This window comes from Dipodomys merriami, unplaced genomic scaffold (genome assembly GCF_024711535.1).
Source record: "Dipodomys merriami isolate MVZ:Mamm:240054 unplaced genomic scaffold, mDipMer1.0.p SCAF_673, whole genome shotgun sequence".
NCBI lineage: Eukaryota > Metazoa > Chordata > Mammalia > Rodentia > Heteromyidae > Dipodomys > Dipodomys merriami.
The window spans coordinates 312828-335513 of record NW_027206261.1 but is presented as its reverse complement, the minus strand read 5'-3'; the positions used below and the strand labels follow the sequence as shown (position 1 = coordinate 335513).

General features: G+C 33.9%; 1 protein-coding gene across 7 annotated transcripts in view; it reads left to right on the top strand.

Moving 5' to 3' along the window:
- The window catches only part of LOC138815856 (oxidation resistance protein 1), a 240482-nt gene that overhangs the window by 192654 nt on the left and 25142 nt on the right, over nucleotides 1-22686 (top strand). For all 7 annotated transcript variants that reach the window (XM_070005234.1, XM_070005236.1, XM_070005233.1 and 4 more), the window contains 5 exons: nucleotides 4717-4869; nucleotides 8517-8701; nucleotides 11505-12268; nucleotides 17118-17286; nucleotides 19170-19332. In XM_070005234.1, the coding sequence (XP_069861335.1) occupies nucleotides 4717-4869; nucleotides 8517-8701; nucleotides 11505-12268; nucleotides 17118-17286; nucleotides 19170-19332 (1434 nt within the window). The remainder of the gene's footprint in view (nucleotides 1-4716; nucleotides 4870-8516; nucleotides 8702-11504; nucleotides 12269-17117; nucleotides 17287-19169; nucleotides 19333-22686) is intronic.

Genomic DNA, 22686 nt, shown 5'->3' with positions numbered 1-22686 from the left:
ATTATATTTGTTATCTGGTTTTTTTTTGTTTGTTTGTTTTGTTTTGTTTTTTTTCCTTGGTTGGTCATAGGGCTTGAACTCTGGACCTGGGCACTGTCCCTAAGCTCTTCAGCTCCAGGCTTGGACTTGAGCCACAATGCCACTTCCAGTTTTTCTAATGGTTAATTGGAGATAAGAGTCTCTTGGACATTCCTACCAGAGCTGGCTTTGAACTGCGATCCTCAGATCTCAGCCTCCTGAGTAGCTAGGATTGTAGGAGTGAGCCACCAGCACCCAGCTATTTGTTACCTTTTATTGATAAGAATAGAAATCAGATTTAATGATTGGTACATCGATAAAAGAATTATCACAGGATTTCTAGGGCCCAGGCTCACATATCTGGGTTCCGTAGGTCAGGTCTGGTCATGTGCCCCAGTGTGTTAATAATGGGAAAAGTGAGTTAGACATAGGTTAGAAAGAAGAAGTTTAGTTGATGTGGAAGAGGTAAGATAGCATTTCACCTCATCTTCCCCAGAAGTCATTTAAGTTTAAACAGAAAAAGGTACTGTGGGAGAGGCACTGATAGGTATTAAACAGTCCCAATCACACACTTGATCAAGAAGCCATAGGTAGTCTTAGGCTGGACCTAGCTGGATAGTTGGGTAACTCATTGTCTCAGATGGGTAGATGGGGTCTTGTAATAAGTCTAATTGCTTTCTGGCAGATAGTAACTCTGTGCTTATCACAGAACATTTATCCTCAGTCCTCTCTCTCCTGGATTCCAAGGTGGTGACAAAGGAACTACAGGAGAGAATGGCTCAGGGCATAGGACACAGATATAAAATGGAGGCAAGGATGCCTGTGTATTTTCTTCCTGTCAGTGAACGTGTGGACTTAAGCAAGGAGTCAGTGCTTTTCAGCAAAAGCAGCTTTTAAGTACATGTTATAGAATACTAAAAAACCCCAAACAAATAGCAGGGCACTGGGGGCTCATGCCTATAATCCTAGATACTCAGGAGGCTGAGATCTGAGGATTGCAGTTCAAAGCCAGCCCAGGCAGGAAAAAGTCCATGAAACTCTTATCTCCAATAAACTACCAGAAAACCAGAAGTGGCGCTGTAGCTCAAATGGTAGAGTGCTAGCCTTGAGCTGAAGAGCTGAGGAACAGCATTCAGGCCTAGAGGTGAAGCCCCATGACCAACAACAACAACAAAAATAATAATAAATGCTGGTTATTTTGGAGTTGGAGTCTCATGGACTTTTCTGTTTAGTCTGGCTGCAAACTATCATCCTCAGGTCTCAGCCTCCTAAGTAGGTAGGATTACAGGTGCGAACCACCAGCACTGGGCTCAGAATAATGTTTTGCACATACTATACCATTTCCCTAAGGCATTCAGTGATGTATGCATATTGGGACATGACAAAGGAAAACTGCAATGATAGGCTAATGTAGCTTGAGTTGTCAATCCTAAAGTGTAAACAGTAGTATTTTTTTTTTCTGACTGGAAAACTGTACTTCAACCTTAAAGAACCTGGCATTCTTGGATGGCATAAGGTCAAAAAAAAAAAAAAAGAAAAAGAGGCCAGGTTTTCTTCTCAGAGAAAATGTTTCTTCATTTTTACTTGTGGTTGAAAGATGAAGAAAGTCCTGTGACTTTCTCAGTGACTCAATCAATAGTGACTCAGCTACTATCAAATATAGCCCCAAAGTCATCTTTAGTTTGACTGGTCATATGAATAAATTCTTTATACTTGGAATAGATCAAAGAATGACACAAGAGGTAGAAAAGGGCTTGAACTTTTTCCTAATGCAATAGTCATCACTTTTGCAACTATTGTATGCAGCGGTTAGAAATATTCCTTTTGGACATTAAGTTTTTAAATTTTATCTGATCTAATTTTTGCCTAGAATTCATTACTAGGCTCCAAAATAATATTTCTGTATAACTATCTGCACTGCTCAATTGTTTATATTTCTATATTGTAGTATGTTTACATGGTAGGTGGCAACATTCATAGTAAAAAATTAAACAACTGTTTTAGAATAGTTGAGAAGATATAATAATAATTTGTTGGTTTTTGCTAGTTTGCTACAACTTCTGATGGTTCTGCTACAGTTATTTTTTCCCGCTTGGGCCATTTAGCATTTATTAGAAGATTTAAAAGGAAACATGTATTACTGTAGTTAAGCTCCCCAGTTCATTTGGCAATTGGTTTTGGCATCTCAGTTTCATCTCATCATTTGGCACGCTATGGAGTTTGAATAAGCATTAAGTATCCTTAAAACTTGGAGTAGTGGTATATACCATGTATGTCTGAGTAAAAATTAAACGAAAAGATCCACATACTGTATTTAAATACAGCAGAATTTAATAAATTTCCATTTAAATTATTGACCACTTATGTAATTAGTTGTGCTTAATGAATTTGTATGTGATACACACATCTTAGTAACAAAATAAGATGAGTGTAAAGTTAGTACTTTGAGAAAATGAGAAGATTAAAAAGCATCTTGTTTTGTTACTGTATATGATTTGGAGTAGTCTATAACCCCTTAAAATCTAATTTCATTTAAATCCTGTTTTTTTCTTGTATGCTCTGTGTGTGTGTGTGTGTGTGTGTGTGTGTGCGTGCATGTGTGCGTGTGTGTGTGCACGCTCACGCGTTCATACTGGGTGCTGTCCTAGGTGCTGTGTTTTATGGCTGGCATTCTGTCACTTGACTCATACCTCCACATCTGGCTTTTTGCTGATTAATTAGAAATGAGTCTCATAGACTTTTCTTCTTTTTTAAAAAAATGTATTTATTATAAAGGTGATGAATGGGGGAGGAGGGTTTACAGTTACTTAAGTAAGGTAACGAGTAGATTTCCTTTTGAACCCTGTTACCCAGACTTTTCTACCTTGTCTTGATTTCAAACCATCGTCCTCAGATCTCATTCCAGCTTCTTGAGTTGCTGGGATTATGTGAATGAACTACCAACACCTGGCTCTTATTCACATTTAGCATAGTTGTTTCATGGTATTTTGCACGAAACTTTCTTTCCTTCCTCATGTATATTTTTCCTGGCCCTAGAGATTATCCCTATAATTTAGAAGGCTATATGAAAGAAAGTATAAAAAAATCTGCTCTTAAGTAATTCCCTCTTAACTTGAGGGAATTAAATTGTTTAGGTCAGACAATGTTATATCAAAGTTTGATTCTCTTTAATCTCGGTTCATGAGATCAAAAAATGTCCCTTACTAAATAGTAAGGGACATTTGAACTATGACACTAGAAAGTGTCATAATTTTCATAGCTCAGGAGAATCTTGCTAGTATGAAAACTGTTACACAAGTTAGTGTGTATAAGATATGAAAAGATTGGTTTGTATTTTGTGTTTTTCTTTTTCTTTCTTTTTTCTTTTTTTTGGTAAGGTCCTGGCTTTTTTGTGCTGTTGTGGGGTGTGAACTCAGGGCCTATGTGCTGTCTCTGACCTTTTTTACTCAAGGCTAGTGCTCTACCACTAGCCACTTTCAGCTTTTTCGCTGGTTAATTGAAGAGACAAGAGTTACGATGATTCCTGCCTCAGCTAGGTTTCAACCACAATTCTAAGATCTCATCCTCCTGAGTAGCTAGAATTACAGTTAAGAGCCATCTGTGCCCAGTAAATTGTTTTAAAATTAAAAATATAACCAGTTGAAGTGTATGTAATCTTTGTGACTTTTAGTTGGTATCCAGAATATTACAGTTTAAGGCCACTGGGTGAAATGTTTGTGAAAACTTATTTCAACCAATATAAAAACTGGACATACTATGTGACTGTTATCCCAGCTATTTGGGAAGTATAAATAGTAGGCTCAAGGTCCAGGCTGGCCATGGTAAAAGGAGACCCTATTTGAAAATAAAGAAAAAATGCTTTGGGAATGGTTTAAGTGGCATCATCAGAGTTATCACTATATAATAAGAAGGAAACACTGATCATTATTTTTTAATTTTTAAAAATTGTTCTTGTTTTGATAGGTGTGACTCAGTATATATATATATATATATATATATATACAATGACATACATAGATATATATTCATATATATATTCATATGTATATATGTATGTCATTGTATGTATCATTTTAACTACTTAACAACATTGTGAGAAAAGATATGTAGACTGTCCTGTGAGAATGGTACATAGTACTGGAAAAGTTAAACTGTGAGATGGGCCTCATCCTTTGTAGAATGATATTAATAAACTCCTTGTAACTTTAAATTTGAAATCATCCTGCAATGAATATATTTGTTATATACCTACCTGGGAATCATAGACAAACTCTTTACTTTTTTCCTCCCCTTAATACCCGTTGGATATCTGGCTTATCAGAAGTAATGGTTTTGTTAACAGAAGCTCAAGCATTTATAGTGACAGTGTGGAGGGTAAAGATATAAGTAATGTAGATGTTAATGCTTTTTAGGTAACTATATATATATATTATATAGATGAATAGATGTAATTCATATATACATCCCTTTACCAAAAATGACTACAAATGGAGTTCATATCACATTTGAGATCCTTACTCATCATGAAAACAAGACTCTCAAATTTTAAACTTTTTATATAAGAATTTTTTTGGCTAACTTCCACAATATGGTAAGAAAGGAAAAGTACTTATAAGGATAGCTACTCATTTGGTTTCAATAATGTATTTATTTTCTTTAGCTTTATTTTTTTTCAATGTTCCTGTTTTTGTTTTAAAGAATCCTGATGTAGTTTTTCCAAAAGAGGCAACTCCCTCATCCACCGTTACTGGAATTCGACCTTCAAGAGTTGTATCTTCTACTTCTGAAGAAGAAGAAGCATTTACTGAGAAATTCCTAAAAATTAATTGTAAATATATCACCAGTGGCAAGGTACTGAATGCAACATTAGAGAAATCTTTTAATCATGTCTTAGAGAATTTACATTTGAATGTTTTAACAAATTATTAGTAGTAATGAGCACAGACCTTGCTTATAGCTTAGCATCTGGTGTTCTGTTGCAGTTGTTAAAGGCATGGGATAGAACTAAATTGATTGCAGTGAGACACAGCTATTTTACTGTTGCTGGAGTATTTCAGAAAGCATATTTACATTTAGACTGGTTACATTTAGACTGTTGAATTTGGCCAATTTAGTGTAATACACAAGTAGAGAGATAACTTGTATTTATCTACTGTATAAGTACATTGTTCATTTTTGCCTTAAATTATTAATTTAAGATACTTTTTAAAAAGTAAAGGAAAAATCTGTTAGATTTCCAGCTCATCATGTTCTATGCTCTTCATTCCTCTGTGTGGATCCAGATTTCAAACTGGTATCAGTTTTCCTTTTACCTGCAAACTTTGTTTTAATTTATAGCACAGTTCAACAGGTGATATATTCTTTCAGTGTTTGCTGAATGTCTTACAAAAGCATTTTTCTTCTTTTTGGTAATTATATTGTCATAAATACTGTTTATTAAAAGTTAATGGAGACTGGCACTGGTGGTATCCTAGCAACTCAAGAGGCTGAGATCTGAGGATCATGGTTCGAAGCCAGCCTGAGCAAGAAAGTCCATGAGACTCTTGAGATAATCACTAAAAAAACCAGACATGGTTCTGTAGCTCAACTAGTAGAATGCTAGCCTTGAGCAAAAGGAGACAAAATTAGCAAAATGGACAGCACCTAGTCTCAAGAGTTCAAGGCCTAGGAATAAATAATTATTTGTGTGTGCCAGTCTTGGAGCTTGACCTCAGGGGCTAGCCAATGTCCTTGAGCTTTTTCACTTACGCTAGGACTCTACCACTTGAGCCACAGCTCCATTGCTGGCTTTTTGGTGGTTGGTTGGATGTAAAATTCTCACAGGCTTTCTTACCCAGGTTTATTTTGAACTGTGATCCTCAGATCTCAGCCTCCTGAGTAACTAGGATTACAGGTATGAGAAAATGGTGCCCAACTAATAATCTATTAGCCTTTTTATTTTTTTTTTTTTTTGTATATACAGGTTCTGAGGCTGCCTTGGTGCTGTCCCTTGGCTTTTTTTGCTCAAGACTAGAACTCTTACCATTTGAATCACGGAGATAGAATCTCACGGACTCTCCTGACCAGTTGTCTTTGAACCATGATTCTCAGATCAGTCTCCTCAGTAGCTAGGGTTACAGGTGTGAGCTACCAGCAACCAGCTAGAATACTTTTAAATCTTGTTTTCCTCTATTCTTCTTATCCTTAATAAGATCTTTATTAATGATATTAATGATTTTTTTTGCAGAACAGTTTAAATGGATGAAGAATTTAATTGAAAGTAGAGTTCACATTCTCTCGCTTTCCCCTAGTTTTCCCAATGTGTTTATTATTTTTGTCATGATTAATGAGCTAGTATTCAGATAAATCTGCAATTTTAATTTTGGGTCATATATTCTACAGGCTTAAACAAAGCATAATAGCATCTACTAGTATTGTGTAGAATCATTTATTTCATTGCTTTATAAATTGCTATGAGCCTCTCTTTATCCTTTTTTCCTTTTATCTTTCTGAGTCTGTGGTTACTAATGATCTCTCTACCATATAACTTCTTTCCAGAGGATCATCTAGTTGAAATCAAACAGTATTAATTGTGTGATTTCTGATGGGCTTCTTTCACTTAGCAACATGTTAAGTTTAAGAATGCTTCATGTCTTAAATGGCTTAGTGCCTCATTTATCTTAATTGCTGTATGGATATACCAGTTTATCGTCTTCCTCTATGAAAAGGCATATTTGTCACTTTGGATTTTGGTACTTGATGGATAAATCTTTAAACAGATTTTTGTAACATTTGTATACATGTAAGTTTTCACCTTGTTTAAATATCAAGAAGCATGACTGCCTATGATAAGTTCACATTATTTTTAACTTAATAAGAAACTCCAGATGGTCTTCCAAAGGGCTTATACTGTTTTGTGTCCTTTGAGCAGTGGGAATTCCTTTTGTTACACATCTTGTTGCAGTAAGTTAGATTTTAGCCATTCTAATAGTTCTATAGCAGTATTTTCATTGTTTTAATTAGAAATTGCCTGAAGACATGTGATGAACATCTTCCCATGAGCAAATATTTTTATATAACTTCTTTGCCATTTTCTTTATTTTTGAAAGTTAATGTAGCTATAGACACAGTTTTCAGTTAGCAAAGTTTTCTTTCTCTTTATAAAACATTATAAAGACTACTCTTTTCTGATTTGCATTGTTCTAAAGAGAAACGTGTTTGGTTTGGTTTGTAAAAACATTTCTTTTATTATATCTAAAATGTTGTATTTTTCACTAATTTTGAACCATTTTATTCTAATGTGCCATGATTTGGGAAGGGGTTAGAAATATTGCTTTATTGGGAAAACTCACATCCACATTACTTTGTTTTGTTTTGTTTTTTTTTAAAAAAAGTCCTAACAGCATTCAAGAAGAAAACACATAATAGCTTCTTTAGGGATAAAGGCCAATACAAAAACAAAAAAAATAGGGACTAATGATTGCCCCAAACAAAATTTCCTTAAAAGAAAAGTAATGTTTACTTATCTTTGTTTGAGAAAAGTAAATTGTGTTTGGGTTTTTTCAGCTTCTTAGTTGTAAGAGTTTATATCTTACATCAGATTTGGAAACATTTGGCCATATTTCTTAAACTATTTTTTTCTCTTATCCCTTCTACCTTTGAAAACTTGGAGCATATTTTTGGCTGCTTAACATCTCACAATTTATAGTTCTTGATTCTCTTTCCATTTTAGATATTCCAGTTGCTGCAGTCTTAAAAAATCACTTTTTCCTACCACGTATAATCTATCAGTTATATCTAGAATACTTTTCATTTCAGTCATTGTACTTTTCATTTGTAAGTACAAACTTGGTTTCTTATTTTCCCTCTCTTTGCTTACTGTGTAAATCTTAGTTTTGATATGTTATATGTGTTCTTGATAATGGTTATAATAATTAAATTAATCTCTTTTCCTACCAATTTTCTCTCTTCTGAGTCTAATTTAATAGATTCTATATTGTATATGTAAAATTGTATTTGCTACCTGTCATGAGGAAGAAACAGGAAGAAGTATGCACATTCATGTAAAATATGGGCTCATGCCATGCAGGACTTCGCATTTTTGCTTTACTGTAGATTCCTTATGATATAGTATGTTATTATCCTGGGCTTGCAAATTTTAACTACTTATTGTTTGGATTTTCATTGTTATTGTTATTTTGCTGGTACGGGGGTTTGAACTCATGGCCTCATGCTTCCTCAGTTTGCTTGCTCAGATGGTATTCTACACTTGAGCATCAAATTATTTTGGACTTTTCTGACAAGGACATGTTTTGCTGAGAATATAGACGTGAGCCACTAGTGCCCAGTATACTTGATAGTTTTCACTGGCTGTTTTAATTAGAATGATGTAGTTTTAAAACACACACACACACACAGTATAGTAAAATAGATTGCCTAAGAAAAGTAGTAAAATTAGCTAGAATCTTTTTTGAAATTGAAATTTGAGGATTAAATGTGACTTTCTTTTCTAATTTTAGGGAACAGTCAGTGGTGTGCTTTTAGTTACACCAAATAATATAATGTTTGATCCACATAAAAGTGACCCTTTGGTTCAAGAGAATGGCTGTGAAGATTATGGTATTATGTGTCCAATGGAAGAGGTGATGTCAGCTGCAATGTACAAAGAAATTTTCGATAGCAAAATAAAGGAATCCTTACCCGTGTAAGAATGATACTTATATTCCTGTGCAATTATTTTCCATCTAGATAGTTGACCCTAACCTAATCCTTGTTACTAGTTTTAGTATAACTACTTTTCATTTTAGGAGCTATTAAACATTTGGGTTTTTTTGTTAGATATTTGAAAAGTAGCCTGTACAACTTATTTAATTTATTTATTATTATTTAGATAATTATCAGAGGTAGTTTTCAGACCTTGCACAAAAATGCCTGAGGCTTAGCATTGTTATAGAGGAACAACATTATTTATTTGGTGATTTATATATTTGCATTCATCCTCTCCTCTAGAAAAGTATGCAGATAACATAAAACAGTTGCAATAATAGGAAAAGTTAGCCTTGCATTATACTGATTTATATAATAATACAGATTAGTTACATTCTTTGAAAGGTTTACACTTGACCAGTTAATTAGTGGACAGATAGAAACAGAAGGAAAATAAATGGAGAAAACAATGAAAAATACATGGGGGAAAAAGATGTAGTATACAAAGAATGGAGTATGTTGTGAAGGACGAGAGTGTAAAAGAAGATTTATGTGTAATAGAAAAGTTTCCTTACCTTCCATTAATGACTTTGGCAGTAGTTAAAAACTGTATTAACTTTAACTGATATTGATAGTTCACTATGTTTACTCATAAGGATGGGATTGGCGTTTTTGTTGTTGTTTGTTGGTTGTGGGGCTTGAACTCTGGGCCTAGGCACTGTCTCTCAGCTCTTCAGCTCAAGGCGAGTTGTCTACCTACCACTTGAACCAAAGTGCCACTTCCGGTTTTCTGGTGGTTAATTGGAGATAAGAGTCTCACAGACTTTCCTGCCCAGGCTGCCTTTGAACTGTGATTCTCAGATCTCAGCCTCCTGAGTAGCTAAGATTACAGGTGTGAGCCACTGGCCCGGGGTTGGATTGGCTGTTTTAAAATTAGCCCATGGGCTAAGTAATTTACAAAGGAGTAAGGAAGAACATTACATGAATTGCATAGTGAAGATTATTGAGAATAGGTAGATTGATGAGGCAGGTGTATATGAGTATGTAGTCATTCACTAGTGAGCTTCTGCTGCCCTGCTTTACCATTTTTGTTATGATATTTGGATTCTTCTGTTGTGAACAATCAGGAACTATTCCACATGTATGTTCTAGTGTTTCTTCCCTTTCAAATATCTATTTTATCATTTAGAGTCTCACCTGAATAGGTTATGCATTTTATTCAAATATATGTTCTGTGCCTCCAAAATAATCCTTAAGGATTATTTGTCTTATATATTAAAAAAACATTTTTGTACTAAATCAGATAAATAAAGTAGATGTTTTTCTCAAATAATGTCATGTGTGGTAAAAGGGAGTTTAAAGATATGACTTTCTCCTTATACTACTTAGGAAGTTGATTTCAGTGAGCATTATCATTGGCATAAATAACCTTTGAGCATATTAGCTCTCATATAGGTAGCACTTTTTAATATATCCTATTTGGTTTGTAATCTTTATCTCTTACAGAAGTCTTAAAGTTCCATTTAAATGTAAAAAAATTCTCAAAACTGCCTAAGTCCAAGAACTCCGGATGTAGTTTGAGTTAATCACCAGTAGGTGACACTATTGCATGTGAAATAACAAATTAAATGCTTGCTTTTCCTAAAAGATGAATCCAGTACAAAGGTAGCAGAGATAGGAACTGGACTCTAACTAATTGATACTTAAATCAATTTTATACCTCCTAGTAAAAAAAAGTATGCATTCTTGTTACAGAAAACTTAAAAAAAGTAAGAAAGTCAAACAAGAAAAAAATTGACTTTCAACTTTTCATCTTATTTTTACAAATTATTCTTTATGTGCATAAATACTATTTTCCACTGCATTTATACAATTTCTATTTTCAAAAAAACACTTAAAATCATCATTCTAAATTAATAGCATTGATAAGTAAGTTCTTTCCAGAATTTAAACTATAAACTGTCACTTTTAAACGTTAATATGTCCCTAAATAAATGTCCGTAACAGTTGAAGTCTGGATTAAATTATGAACCATTCATTTATCTGACATTTAAATGCTTTACCTAAGCAAGTTTTGTTAGAACTGTTAAGAGTTCCTATTAAGCGGGGCTCTGGGCATTCATACCTTCAATCCTAGCTACTCAAGAGACTGAGATCTTAGGATCCTGGTTTGAAACCAGCCTGTGAAGGAAAGTCTGTGCGACTTTTATCTCTAATTAGCCATTCAAAAACTGGAAGTGGCATTGTGGTGCAAAGAGGTAGAGTGCTAGCCTTGAGCTCAGAGACAGTGCCCAGGCCCTGAGTTCAAGCCCTATGACTGACCAAAAACAACAACAAAATAATGGGTTCCTATTAGCCTGGACATTTCCTGTAAATATGTTTGCTTGTGTTCCATTCTGGTTGGTTATAAGCCTTGAATTAGAATCATATATTTTTGTTTAATTTCTATTTGAATATAAATAAGCATAGCCTATATATATAAAATAAATCATTATATTCTTAAAGATTTAAACTTTTAATTGTAACTTTCTGTATGCTTATTTTCTCTGTTCCATGAATGAGTAAATTTTAGATTAAAATTATACAAGGTTACTGACAAGGAAACCTTACATTTATGTTTCCTGAAAAGTAATTGACATGATTAAATATTTATTCATGAATAAATTTTTATATCCTGTTAAGATTTGTACTTTTTCATCCTAAAAAATTACTTCAGTGATATTAATGTAATATTTAGTTCATGAAAAATAAAATACTGTAATATTTAAGGTCTAATCATTTTTTATTTTGTTTGATAACAGAGAAATAGATCAGTTATCAGGAAGGGATTTCTGCCATTCAAAGAAAATGGCAGGAATGAATACCGAGGAAACAGACTCAAGAGTCCGTGATGCAGGTAATGATAGTGCCAGCACTGCTCCAAGGAGCACTGAGGAGTCTCTCTCTGAAGATGTGTTCACAGAATCAGAACTCTCACCTATACGAGAGGAGCTGATCTCTTCAGATGAGCTGCGACAAGATAAGTCATCTGGTGCGTCTTCAGAATCTGTGCAAACTGTCAATCAGACTGAAGGAGAATGTTTGAGAGCCAAATCAGTGTCAACTAGTACTCCTGGTCACTTAAAATCCAATGTTGGATATTCTACAAATGAAGTTGGGGCTTTATGTCATGATACTGATTTAAGTAATCTTGAAATGACCACTAAGGAAGATGAGGATACAGATAATATTCGGGAAGCATCAGACCGAAAAGAACAAAGAACAAGTATAAAAGATCACGCAGGCCGGGATTCTTTCCATCCTGAGAATTCATTACACCAAGAGGAAGGTGGAAAAGAAAATATAATTTGTGGAGAAACCACAGAATTTAATCAAAAGCAAACTGTTAACAAAGGCAAACAAGGAAAAGAGCAAAAACAGGACTCAGAGACAGAGGTAGAAGAGTTACGCAAACTCTGGAAAAGTCATAGTATGCAACAAACTAAACAGCAAAGGGAAAATATTCAACAGGTGTCACAAAAAGAAGTTAAGCATAAAATTGCCTCTGCAGATGGACATGTAGATGGTAAGTGTTAAAGAGTCCATTTCATTATGTTTATCTTCCTTTTCCCTTACTGCTGCAAAAGCTGCTGAATCTTAGCCTAGCCTGAACTGATGTTATTCCGGCAGTACAGGATGCATTTGCTGTTTTCTTATCCCACAAATGTATGTACACATAGTAGAACATCTTTCTGAAATGTTTAAGCATTCTTTTTATTTATTTTGTGTTTTGAATGGTTTGCCATTTCTGTTTTCTATGAAATACTAAAACACACATTGGAAACTAAAGTTTTCAGACACATTGAAAAAGTGTTCCTGAGGAAACCCTTCCATGAGTAGACAGTTCATAAATCTAGACACTTCCAGTGTTCCCAATTTAATAAAAAGTGAAAGTATTTAAATATCTATATGTCTTATATTTCACACCATCTGCCTTCTTGATTTATTATTTAACAGAGTATTTAGAGTATCACATAGAAACCTAGCTTTGGAGTTAACTTTAGGTAAATGGGGATGGGGATGGTAGCTTATGTTCGTAAAACCAACTACTCAAGGTAGAAATCAGAGAGATATAGTTCAAAGCCAGTTGGAGCAAAAATTAGTAAGACCCAACCGTCTATAAATATGCCAAGGGTTGTAGCACATATCTGTCGTGCCAGCTCTGGCAAGGCTGTCGGTAAAGCATTGCAATCTGAGGGTGACCACCTCTTGACACATTGCATTCTCTTAAAGTTTGTTCTGAAAGTATACCCAGTCTGTGATACCTTTCATTCTTCCCATTTCCTCTTAGCTTGTAATGATAAGTATTTTATGTTACATATTAATGATAATTATAGTAATGATGTTATTTTTAGTACACTATACTTCTGCTGAACACATTATGGATTAAAAATAAGAGTAGCAGCCGGGCAGCAATGGCTCACACCTTTAATCCTAGCTACTCAGGAGGCTGAGATTCTGAGGATCACAGTTTGAAGCTAGCCCAGGCAGGAAATTCTTAGACTCCTGTCTGCACTAACCTACAAAAAGAGCTGGAAGTGGAGCTGTGAATCCAGTGGTAGAACACTAGCTTTGAGCTCAAAAACTCAATGACAGTGCCCACACCCAGAGTTCAAGCCCCAGAAATGTGGGGGTAGGGGTGGAGAGGCTGTAGCTCTGGGAAGTTAGCAAGTTAGCAAATATTTGTTACATTCTTTTGTCTATTAATGCAATGCACATATTACCCTTTCCTTTTTTTCCTTTTTTTGTACATTTTTATTGTTATTGTAAAAGTGATGTACAGAGAGGTTACAGTTACGTAAGTCAGAGTACATTTTTTTGAACCATGTCCCCTTTTCCTCACTCCCAGTTTTTCCTTCCTGTCCCCACCCACAAGTTATATAGTTCGTTTTCAACATAATGTCTGGTGAGTATCACTCCCATCTCTGTGCCTCTCCTTAGCCTATCAAAGACAGATAAACGAACAAACAAGTCAAAAGAAAACAAAAGCAGCCACCATGAAAAAAATTTCTTGTTTCCATTTCCTGGAGTATATTTCAATATATATTATTTTTCCATTTCCTGGAGTATATTTCAACATATATTATTTTAATATGATCAGATGCACATAGGTATTGTGCGTTTGTGATCCTCTCCTAAGAATATCCTGGTTTTGTCTCACTGTGTGGGAAGAGATCTGTATAATTTATCCTGTCCCAGTGTTTGTTTGCATGTTTGTTTTTACCATCCAGTGTGTTTACTTAGATCTACAGGCACATTCTAGCTTCCACAAATGATAGCAACTATACAACCTGTTTCTTTGGGTTTGGCTTCACTTAATAGAATTTTTTTCCCAAGTTTTTCCATTTCCTTACAAATGGTGCAGTATCATTTCTTCTGATTGGAGAACTCATTTTTTGGTTTCTGATTTATAGTGTATGCGATTGCTTGGCTTGATTTTTAGTTGTATGTATTCCCTTTTTTTAATGGAAAAATTTAAATTCATTTTTAAATAAAATTCAAAAAATTATTGTCCTAAAAATTTATGAGGGCTAGGAAGGTAGCTCAGTGGTAGAGTGTTGCTTTGCATGCCTGAGGCCCTGGGTTCGATTCCTCAGCACCATATAAGCAAAAGGAAAAAAGCCGGAAGTGGCGCTGTGGCTCAAGTGGTAGAGCACTAGCCTTGAGCTGAAGAGCTGAGGGACCGCGCCCAGGCCCAGAGTTCAGGCCCCATGACCGGACCCAAAAAAAAATTTAAAAAATAAAATAAAAATTCATGAAATAAAATTTATAATCTTGGATATTTTTAATAATGGTAAAGTATAGATAAAATTTACCACTTTAACCATTTTGAAGTTTATAATTCAGTGGCATTAGGTATGCTTATAATGTTTTGCAGCCATTCCCAACATCCCATCTCTAGAACTTTTTCCATCTTTTCAAACTGGATCATTGTACTTACTAAATAATAACATGCTTTTGTCTCTTCTTCCTAGAGTCCTTGCTTGCCCACTACCATTTTACTTTCTGCCTCTGACTTTAGGTACTTAATATAAGTGGAATATCCAATTGGCTGTGTGTGTGTGTGTGTGTGTGTGTGTGTGTGTCTGTCTGTCTGTCTGTCTGTCTGTCTGTCTGTCTGTCTGTCTGTCTGTCTGTCTGTCTTGCCTGTTCACTTAACATGATGCCTTCAGCATTCATCTGTCTTAGAGCATGTGTTAAGTGTTTCCTCCCTTTTAAAGTGATGGATTTAATTGTATGTATATACCATATTTGTAAATTCATTTGTTGTTGGACACTTGAGTACTGTCTACTACTAAATAGATTCGTAATAGTTGTAGTTTACTTCGGATGCTCTACCTAATACTCCTGTGAAAATTGTTGTGCAATTAACCTGTTTGGATTCCCTTCTTTCAGTTTTTTTGAGTATGTACACAGAAGTAGAATTGCTGGATCATATTGTAACTTCAGTTTGTTTTTTTGTTTATTTATTTTGCCAGTCCTAGGGCTTGAACTTGGCCTCTCTGCTCAAGGCTAGCGCCCAACTACTTGAGCCACAGTATCACTTCCAGCTTTTTCTGAGTAGTTTATTGGAGATAAAAGTATCACAGATTTCCTGCCCAGGCTAACTTCAAACTGTGATCCTCACATCTCAGCCTCCTGAGTAGCTAGAATTACAGGTGTAAGCCATTGGTATCTGGCTCAGTTTAATTTTTTGAATTTGATTATTTTCCATAGTGGCTGTACTAGTTTCTATAATGTGTATAAAGATTTGGTTGAGTTTATAAAGTACTAAATTTTCTTTGCATCATCTAGCTTATTCTGAAGATCTAAGGATTATATTAACTAGATATTAAAGGATACATCTACATTAAGTAAGCTGTATACAAGATTAACTATTTCTTCTGTAATCTGTTTTATTTTGCTGAATGGTTATTAAAGAACATTTAAGAAATGGAGGAAATTTCTAGACATTTTATAAAAATTACCAGGAATTTTTCCCCTAGATATAATCACTGTTAACCTAATTGTCTTTCTTAAAAGCTTTTGAAAATATGTGTATTTATATGGATATACATGCACACACATATATATGTAATATATACATTTATATTCACACATTTTTGATGTCTATATACATCTGTACCGATTATTTTTAATGTATCATTTTACTATATGTATTATTTTGTCTTTGTTCACTTATAATTGATCACAAAAATTTTCTTATATCTTAGTCACTTTTAAATGTGCTTTTAATAGTCATAATTTATGCAGCCATCTATATTATTTAGGTATTGTTATTAACAATTCATATTGTTACAATTTTTAATGTAAACAAGTGGTATGAAATTTGATAGTCATTGCATATGATAGTTGCCGTTTACTGTTTTGAAACCCTTGAAAAGGATAAAATTATAGATTCTCTTCAAGCATGTAATGTGGTAGACTAAATAGATACGTTGAGGAAGTTGATTTATAGAGTATTAAAACTACTGAGAGGAGAATAAACAGTTTTTAGGTAGGTATTTCTGTAGGTACTATTTGTTGTTTATTTTTTAATAGAAGTAAAACTAGTACTAGGTACCTAATTTTAAGGAATTTGATACTCTATATAGGAAAATAATAAGTTTTCTGATCTTTGTAATATAATAAAAGCTGTATTACAAATATAAAACTATAGACTGTAACTGTGGAAAGAATGGCAAGCAGTCTGCCTTTTAACCAGGTAGGAATCCTGGGACTAGGTAATATGCACTTTGCATAGTATTTTTCAGAAATAAGCCATGGCTATACCCCCATCTCTAGAAGTACAGTTTCTTCCACAGAGTGCTGCCCTAGCAAGCTAATGTCCAGATCCCCCAACCATATTGTCAGATGCCGAAATTACTTTAACATCTCTTGTTGAAAGAGTTAGAGATACTCCAAACATAATTAAGTATCCAGACTGATGATTTATCACACTATCATATATATGTGTGTGTATAATATGATGTTCATAAAATCATCGAAGTTTTGTCTTATATCTATATTAAAATCTTTAAAGTTAAGTGAGCTTATTTGATATTAAAAACTGAGAGCATATGTAGAAAATGTTATATATATTATTAAACATAGCTGTTTTTATAAACCAATTTAATTTGAAAGTTTCAAAAGGTTTTTCATCATTTTCTGTTATCTTTAGGCATAATTTCAGATAGTTAACTTGATTATGTTTGCTTAATCTCCCTGTTTCCATTACTTTACCTTTCATGAAAAAAGTACAAGTTACTTAAATCTAATTACCGAATAATAGTAAAATGAGTTTTTATTCTGTGCTTACAGTTTGGAAAATAAAACTAAATTTTTAAAGCATTATACATGAAGATGAATAAATGCCTTCTCTATATCATTTCTAGGTTCTTCCCTTTTAAAAGAAAAGAGAAGGCATCGATTACATAAATTCTTATGTCTCAGAGTTGGAAAGCCAATGAGAAAAACATTTGTATCTCATGCTAGCGCTACTATGCAACAGTATGCACAAAGAGATAAAAAGCATGAATATTGGTTTGCAGTGCCACAAGAAAGGTAAAATAAAACTTTTAAATAAAATTGTTGAAATCATAGTTATGATTCCTTAAAATTATTTTGTATATCAAAATACTAGTGGTAAGAATTATGTTTTATATATTTAACTTACCTCATTTTAGATCTCATTTTTATAGTTCGTTGCCAAAGAAAAAAATATAGATGAATGAAATAGAAAAAAAAATCTGGTGTAGAAAAAGATATATTGTCAGCTGGATGGATGCCAGCTGGATGGATGCCAGTGGTTCCTACTATCTCAGGAGGCTGACATCTGAGGATACTGATTCAAAGCTATCCCTAGCAGGGAAACATTAAACCACCAAAAAACAAGAAGTAAAGCTGTGCTCAAGTGGTAGAGTTTTAGCCTTAAGCAAAAACAAAAAAGCTCAGGCAAGTACAGCACCCAGACTCCTAAGTTCAAGCCCCAGAACCAGAACCAATTTTTAAAAAATCCCTAATTTCTAATATTTTATTTGTTACTTCAATGCCAGTCTTGGACAACTTGCAGCTGTTTATACTTCAAGGCCTACCTTATTTTGCAAAATAGAAAAGGCATTTTACAGAAAGATATCTTGGTCCTTGATCTTACAAGATACTTGGTCTTATACAAATTATTATTATTATTTTGGTCCGGTCTTGGGGCCTGAACTCTGGGCCTGGGCACTGACCCTCAGCTCTTTAGCTCAAGGCTAGCGCTCTACCACTTGATCCACAGCGCCACTTCCGGCTTTTTACTTTTTGCTTATGTGGTGCTGAGGAATCGAACCCAGGGCCTCAGGCATGCAAAGCAAGCGCTCTACCACTGAGCCACCTTCCCAGCCCTTACACAAATTATTATGAGTGAACAAAAACATAAAAGTTGAGAATGTAAAAGTTGATTCCCTTAGAATTATTTTGTGTTCATGTACCTCTTGAAAACCCATTATATTGTTGGCTTAAATAGTACTGCTTTTAAAGATACAATGATAAAATTCTTCCTTTTCTTTCTACAAAATATACAAAACAACTTGAATACTTTCAACAAAACGTTTTTAACAGTATAGGGTATAATTTGCTTAATTCATCAACATTTGAAAAGAATAGAACAAATTTGCCACCGATCATGAAGGTGACTATAATAAAAATAACAATATTTAGTCAAATCTAATATAAAAGTTTAGTTTTTCTACTTATTATTTAAAAATTAACTACTAGGATTCTGAATCTTATCATACATGTACAACTCACAGAAATGGCTGTTGATAGTGACAAATTATCTGAAAGAACAAACAATATTTTAATACCCTTCACTACCCTTCATGAGTAATAAGCCATTTGTTTGGATATATCATTTTTAGAACCATTACTGTGTCATGTTAGATGAAGGTTTTATAATAATTATTCATAATAGTTGAATTTTAAATGTATGCTTTCCGTTTAAATAATGTTTATCAGAGATGCAACAATGATTGCAAACATGGATAAAGAGAATAAGATTATAAAAGATCATCTGTACCTAAACTAAGAATTCAATATAATTTTCTGATATCAGAAAGAAATTAAGTATACTAAATTTCTATCAGTTTGGTAAAATGCTGTGCAGTGTCTACTGAAGTACTAGTTGTTTACTTGTATTTTGATCACTAGATTAAGCCAAAGTTATGGGCCAATTTGTTTTCCCATCATTAAGGGCATGTCAAGGAAAATCTTAATTTTTTTTAAAACAACCTGACAGAATCGGAGCCAAATAGATTTTTAAGTTAATACCTTGCTGATGGTGGGCTTTTATCTTTATATATATGTTTTAAAAGTCTAACTTTATCAAGATATTTTACTAATGTAACTATATAATTCTATCTGGTGACATAAATGCTAGATCTATTAAAAGTCCTTTGTTCTAACAGGACAGACCACTTGTATGCCTTCTTCATTCAGTGGAGTCCAGAAATCTATGCCGAAGATACTGGCGAGTATACCAGAGAACCTGGATTCATTGTAGTAAAAAAGATGGAGGAGTCTGAAACAAATGAAGACTCTACTAGTCAAGCAACAGCCAGAGAATGGGAGGTAAGGAGAAAAATGAAAACATTTCACTCAATGTTTTTCTTTTATAATAGCCTACACTTCCAGTGATCTTCGCATGAAATAAATTTTTGGAAGTTCAGGGTTCACTGTCCTTGTACATATGTGTTTATTGGATGAACCTTGGCTGTAACTTTGCAAGGCATGTACTCTACCGCTGAGCTACCTTCCCAGCCCCTTGGCTGTAACTTTGATACTTTGCTACTTTTGCTTTAAATACTAGAAAAGCAGTCAATCAGAAATAAAATGCCTACTTGTTTGTATTTATTTAGCTTAGTAAAGTCTGCTATGATGGAAAGGAAATGATACTATTTTTTATAGTACGTATTTCAGATTTGATTTAGTTTAATTTTATCTTTTGCTTGCAAGAGGTACAGCAGCTATTTAACACATGAAGGCAAATTAGCAATCTTTTCCAAGTTCCAGACCTAATAAACATCATCTTGACTTGAGTTTAGTAATAATAATGTTAGGGAAATAAGGTGATGCTAATTTTATAATGCAATAAAATTTTATGTGTTTATACTTAATGAACTTGCTTAAATAGACAGTACTAATAAGCTTTTTGTAACCCTTTTTAGATGAATCTTTTAAGATTAGATTATCTCATTTTATGTGCTTTGTCTTGAAAGCTTGATGTGGTGACACTATCTTTTGGTGGTTGTTGCCTAATCTTTTTTTAATATATTACAAAATATAGAGCAGATGCTAAAATGTGATAATAAATGCAAATTCTGTTGTTCATTTGGTTAGTTTGTGATTGTTTATGTGATATGATGTTATCATGCATGTACTTAACATGTATAATGATTGAACATATACATGTTTTGTCTTTGTTTAAAATGTGGTCCTGATTTTGAATATGTCTAAGTTCTTTTGTGTATTACATACACTTTTCATTTTTATGAGGTCTTTTATACTTAAATTAACATTATAAATCTTTGAATCAGCTTTAAAATAGCTTAAAACTACAAGGGACCCTCATCAGCATGAGAACAGATAAATTTTGGAATGCTAATCAAATTCCAAATAATCTAGAAATAGAATGAAAGATCTGCTGTTACAAGCAACAACATAGATAAATCTCAAAGGTAATATATGATATGAAAAGTAAGGTAATGTATGATATAAAAAGTGACCAAACACAAAATACTATGTAGTATTTCTGTCCAAATTAAAGTCTGTGTTTATAGCAAGGGTACTGCTTTATATGGGACTTGGCAGTTTATGAAAAAGTTACTTTTCAGTTTTAATGAAGTTGTTTTTGTGTATTTGAAAAGGAAGTATTCTAATTGCAGTTTAGTAAAATGTCAGGCAGTACCTAAGGGAAAATGTTCACGGTGTTCCTTAGATCTTAGCTTCTTGAGTAGTAAGATTACAAGCATGAGCCACCAGCACCCAGCTTTGTGTTCCTTTTTTTTTTTTTTTTTGTGGCCAGTCCTGGACCTTGAATTCAGGGCCTGGGCACTGTCCCTGAACTTCTTTTGCTCAACGCTAGCACTCTACCACATAAGGTACAGAGCTACCTCTGTCCTTTTCTGTTTATGTGGTACTGAGGAATTCAACCCAGAGCTTCATGCATGCTAGGCAAGTACTCTACCACTAAGCCACATTCCAGCCCTGTGTTCCATTTTTTTTTTTTAATGACTGATATGAAAAGAAATTGCTTTGGATTACTACCTACTTTTTTCCCTTGCTTGGATAAAAAGGTATGTTCTGTTCAATTTTTAGTTTCTGAGACAATGTGTTACCTTTTAGACATTTGATATTACTTACATTTTCTCAATGAAACCTCATTATTTACTTAAATGTAAATATAAATTTGTTGGCTGCTTACTCATATACATCAATACCATTATTCAAAACACTTTAGAATCTGTCTTCTGCTTTTGATAGTTTTTAAAACTATTTACCTAGTCTTAGTTTGATTTGTTTCTAGTGCTCTCCATTTTAATTATTTAAATTTATACATTTAGTATCTAGCCATGTTATGCCACATAATCTAGTATGTCATCTGACCCAGGTGGCTCATTTGTGTAATCCATTTACTCCAGAGGCAGTGATTGGATGATTGTAGTTCAAATCTAGTTCAGGCAAAAAGTGAGTGAGATTCCATTTCATCAAGCAATGAGTGTTTGCTGTTTCACAGCTATAATCCTAGCTGTGTTGGAGACAAGTAAGAAGATCACAGTCATAGACTGGCCAAGATAAAAAGTGAGACCCTATCTGAAGAATAACCTAAAGCAGAGAGGGCTAGCAGTGTGGCTCAGGTGAAGATGTTGAGTTCAGAATCGCAGTTCTTCCAGGAAATAATCCTTTTTATGTTATAACTTAGTTTGGTTTTTAAAATCTATGTGATAATTGTCTTGTGGGCACTGTTCTCTCTGCATACTTGTCATTAAGTAGAATTGTTACCATAGTCCCAGAGAAGATAACCTCTGTGGTACTGCTGTAACTTGTAAGAGGCATCATTCCAAATGGCTGTAATTGTCTGGTTAACACCTTATTTCCTAAACTACCAGATAATGAGTATTCTTGTGTTCATTTTAATAAGCATTGTTGTTATTATTAAAGCACAACTAATAATAAAATCATAATTGAGTTATTTTAAAAATCTTTTCCTGATGTCTTAGCCTTAGTCAGCAAAATCCACAAAGGATTCTTTTTTGTGCAAAAATCAAGGTCTTTTTTGTAAAAAATACTATATAGAGAGTACATTTCAGAAAAATGGAAGTGGAAAAGGTGACCGATAGAATAGGCTAGGCTATGCCATACATTGTAGTTTTTGTGCTTTTTTATATCACATACTTCATTTTGGCATATATATATAATATTTTTCATTTAAAAATGTTAGACCCCTAATGTGTTTTTTCCTTTTGCTGATGATTCTGTATTCTTTACCTTATATGTAGTATATCTAGGAGGGGAGGGTGGGATTTGGGCACAGAATCTGATAAAAAAAAAAAAAGGTGAAAAAGTGCAGCAGTGGAGCACACTGGACACGATGAAAGTGAACTATACAAAAAGACTCATGAGAGGGAGGGAATGGGAGAGAATGAAGAACAGATGCCTCTGTACAAAAGGAAAGGTACTTATTACCTGACATATGTAAATGTAACCCCCTCTGTATATCACCTCTATAATAACAATAAAGTAATTTATTTATTTATTTATTTTGTCGGTCATGGGCCTGAATTCTGGGCTTGGGTGCTGTTCCTGAGCTCTTCTGCTCAAGGTGAGCACTCTACCACTTGAGCCAGAGTGCCACTTCTGGCTTTTTCTGTTTATGTGGTGCTGAGGAATTGAACCCAGGGCCTTATGCATGCAAGGCAAGCATTC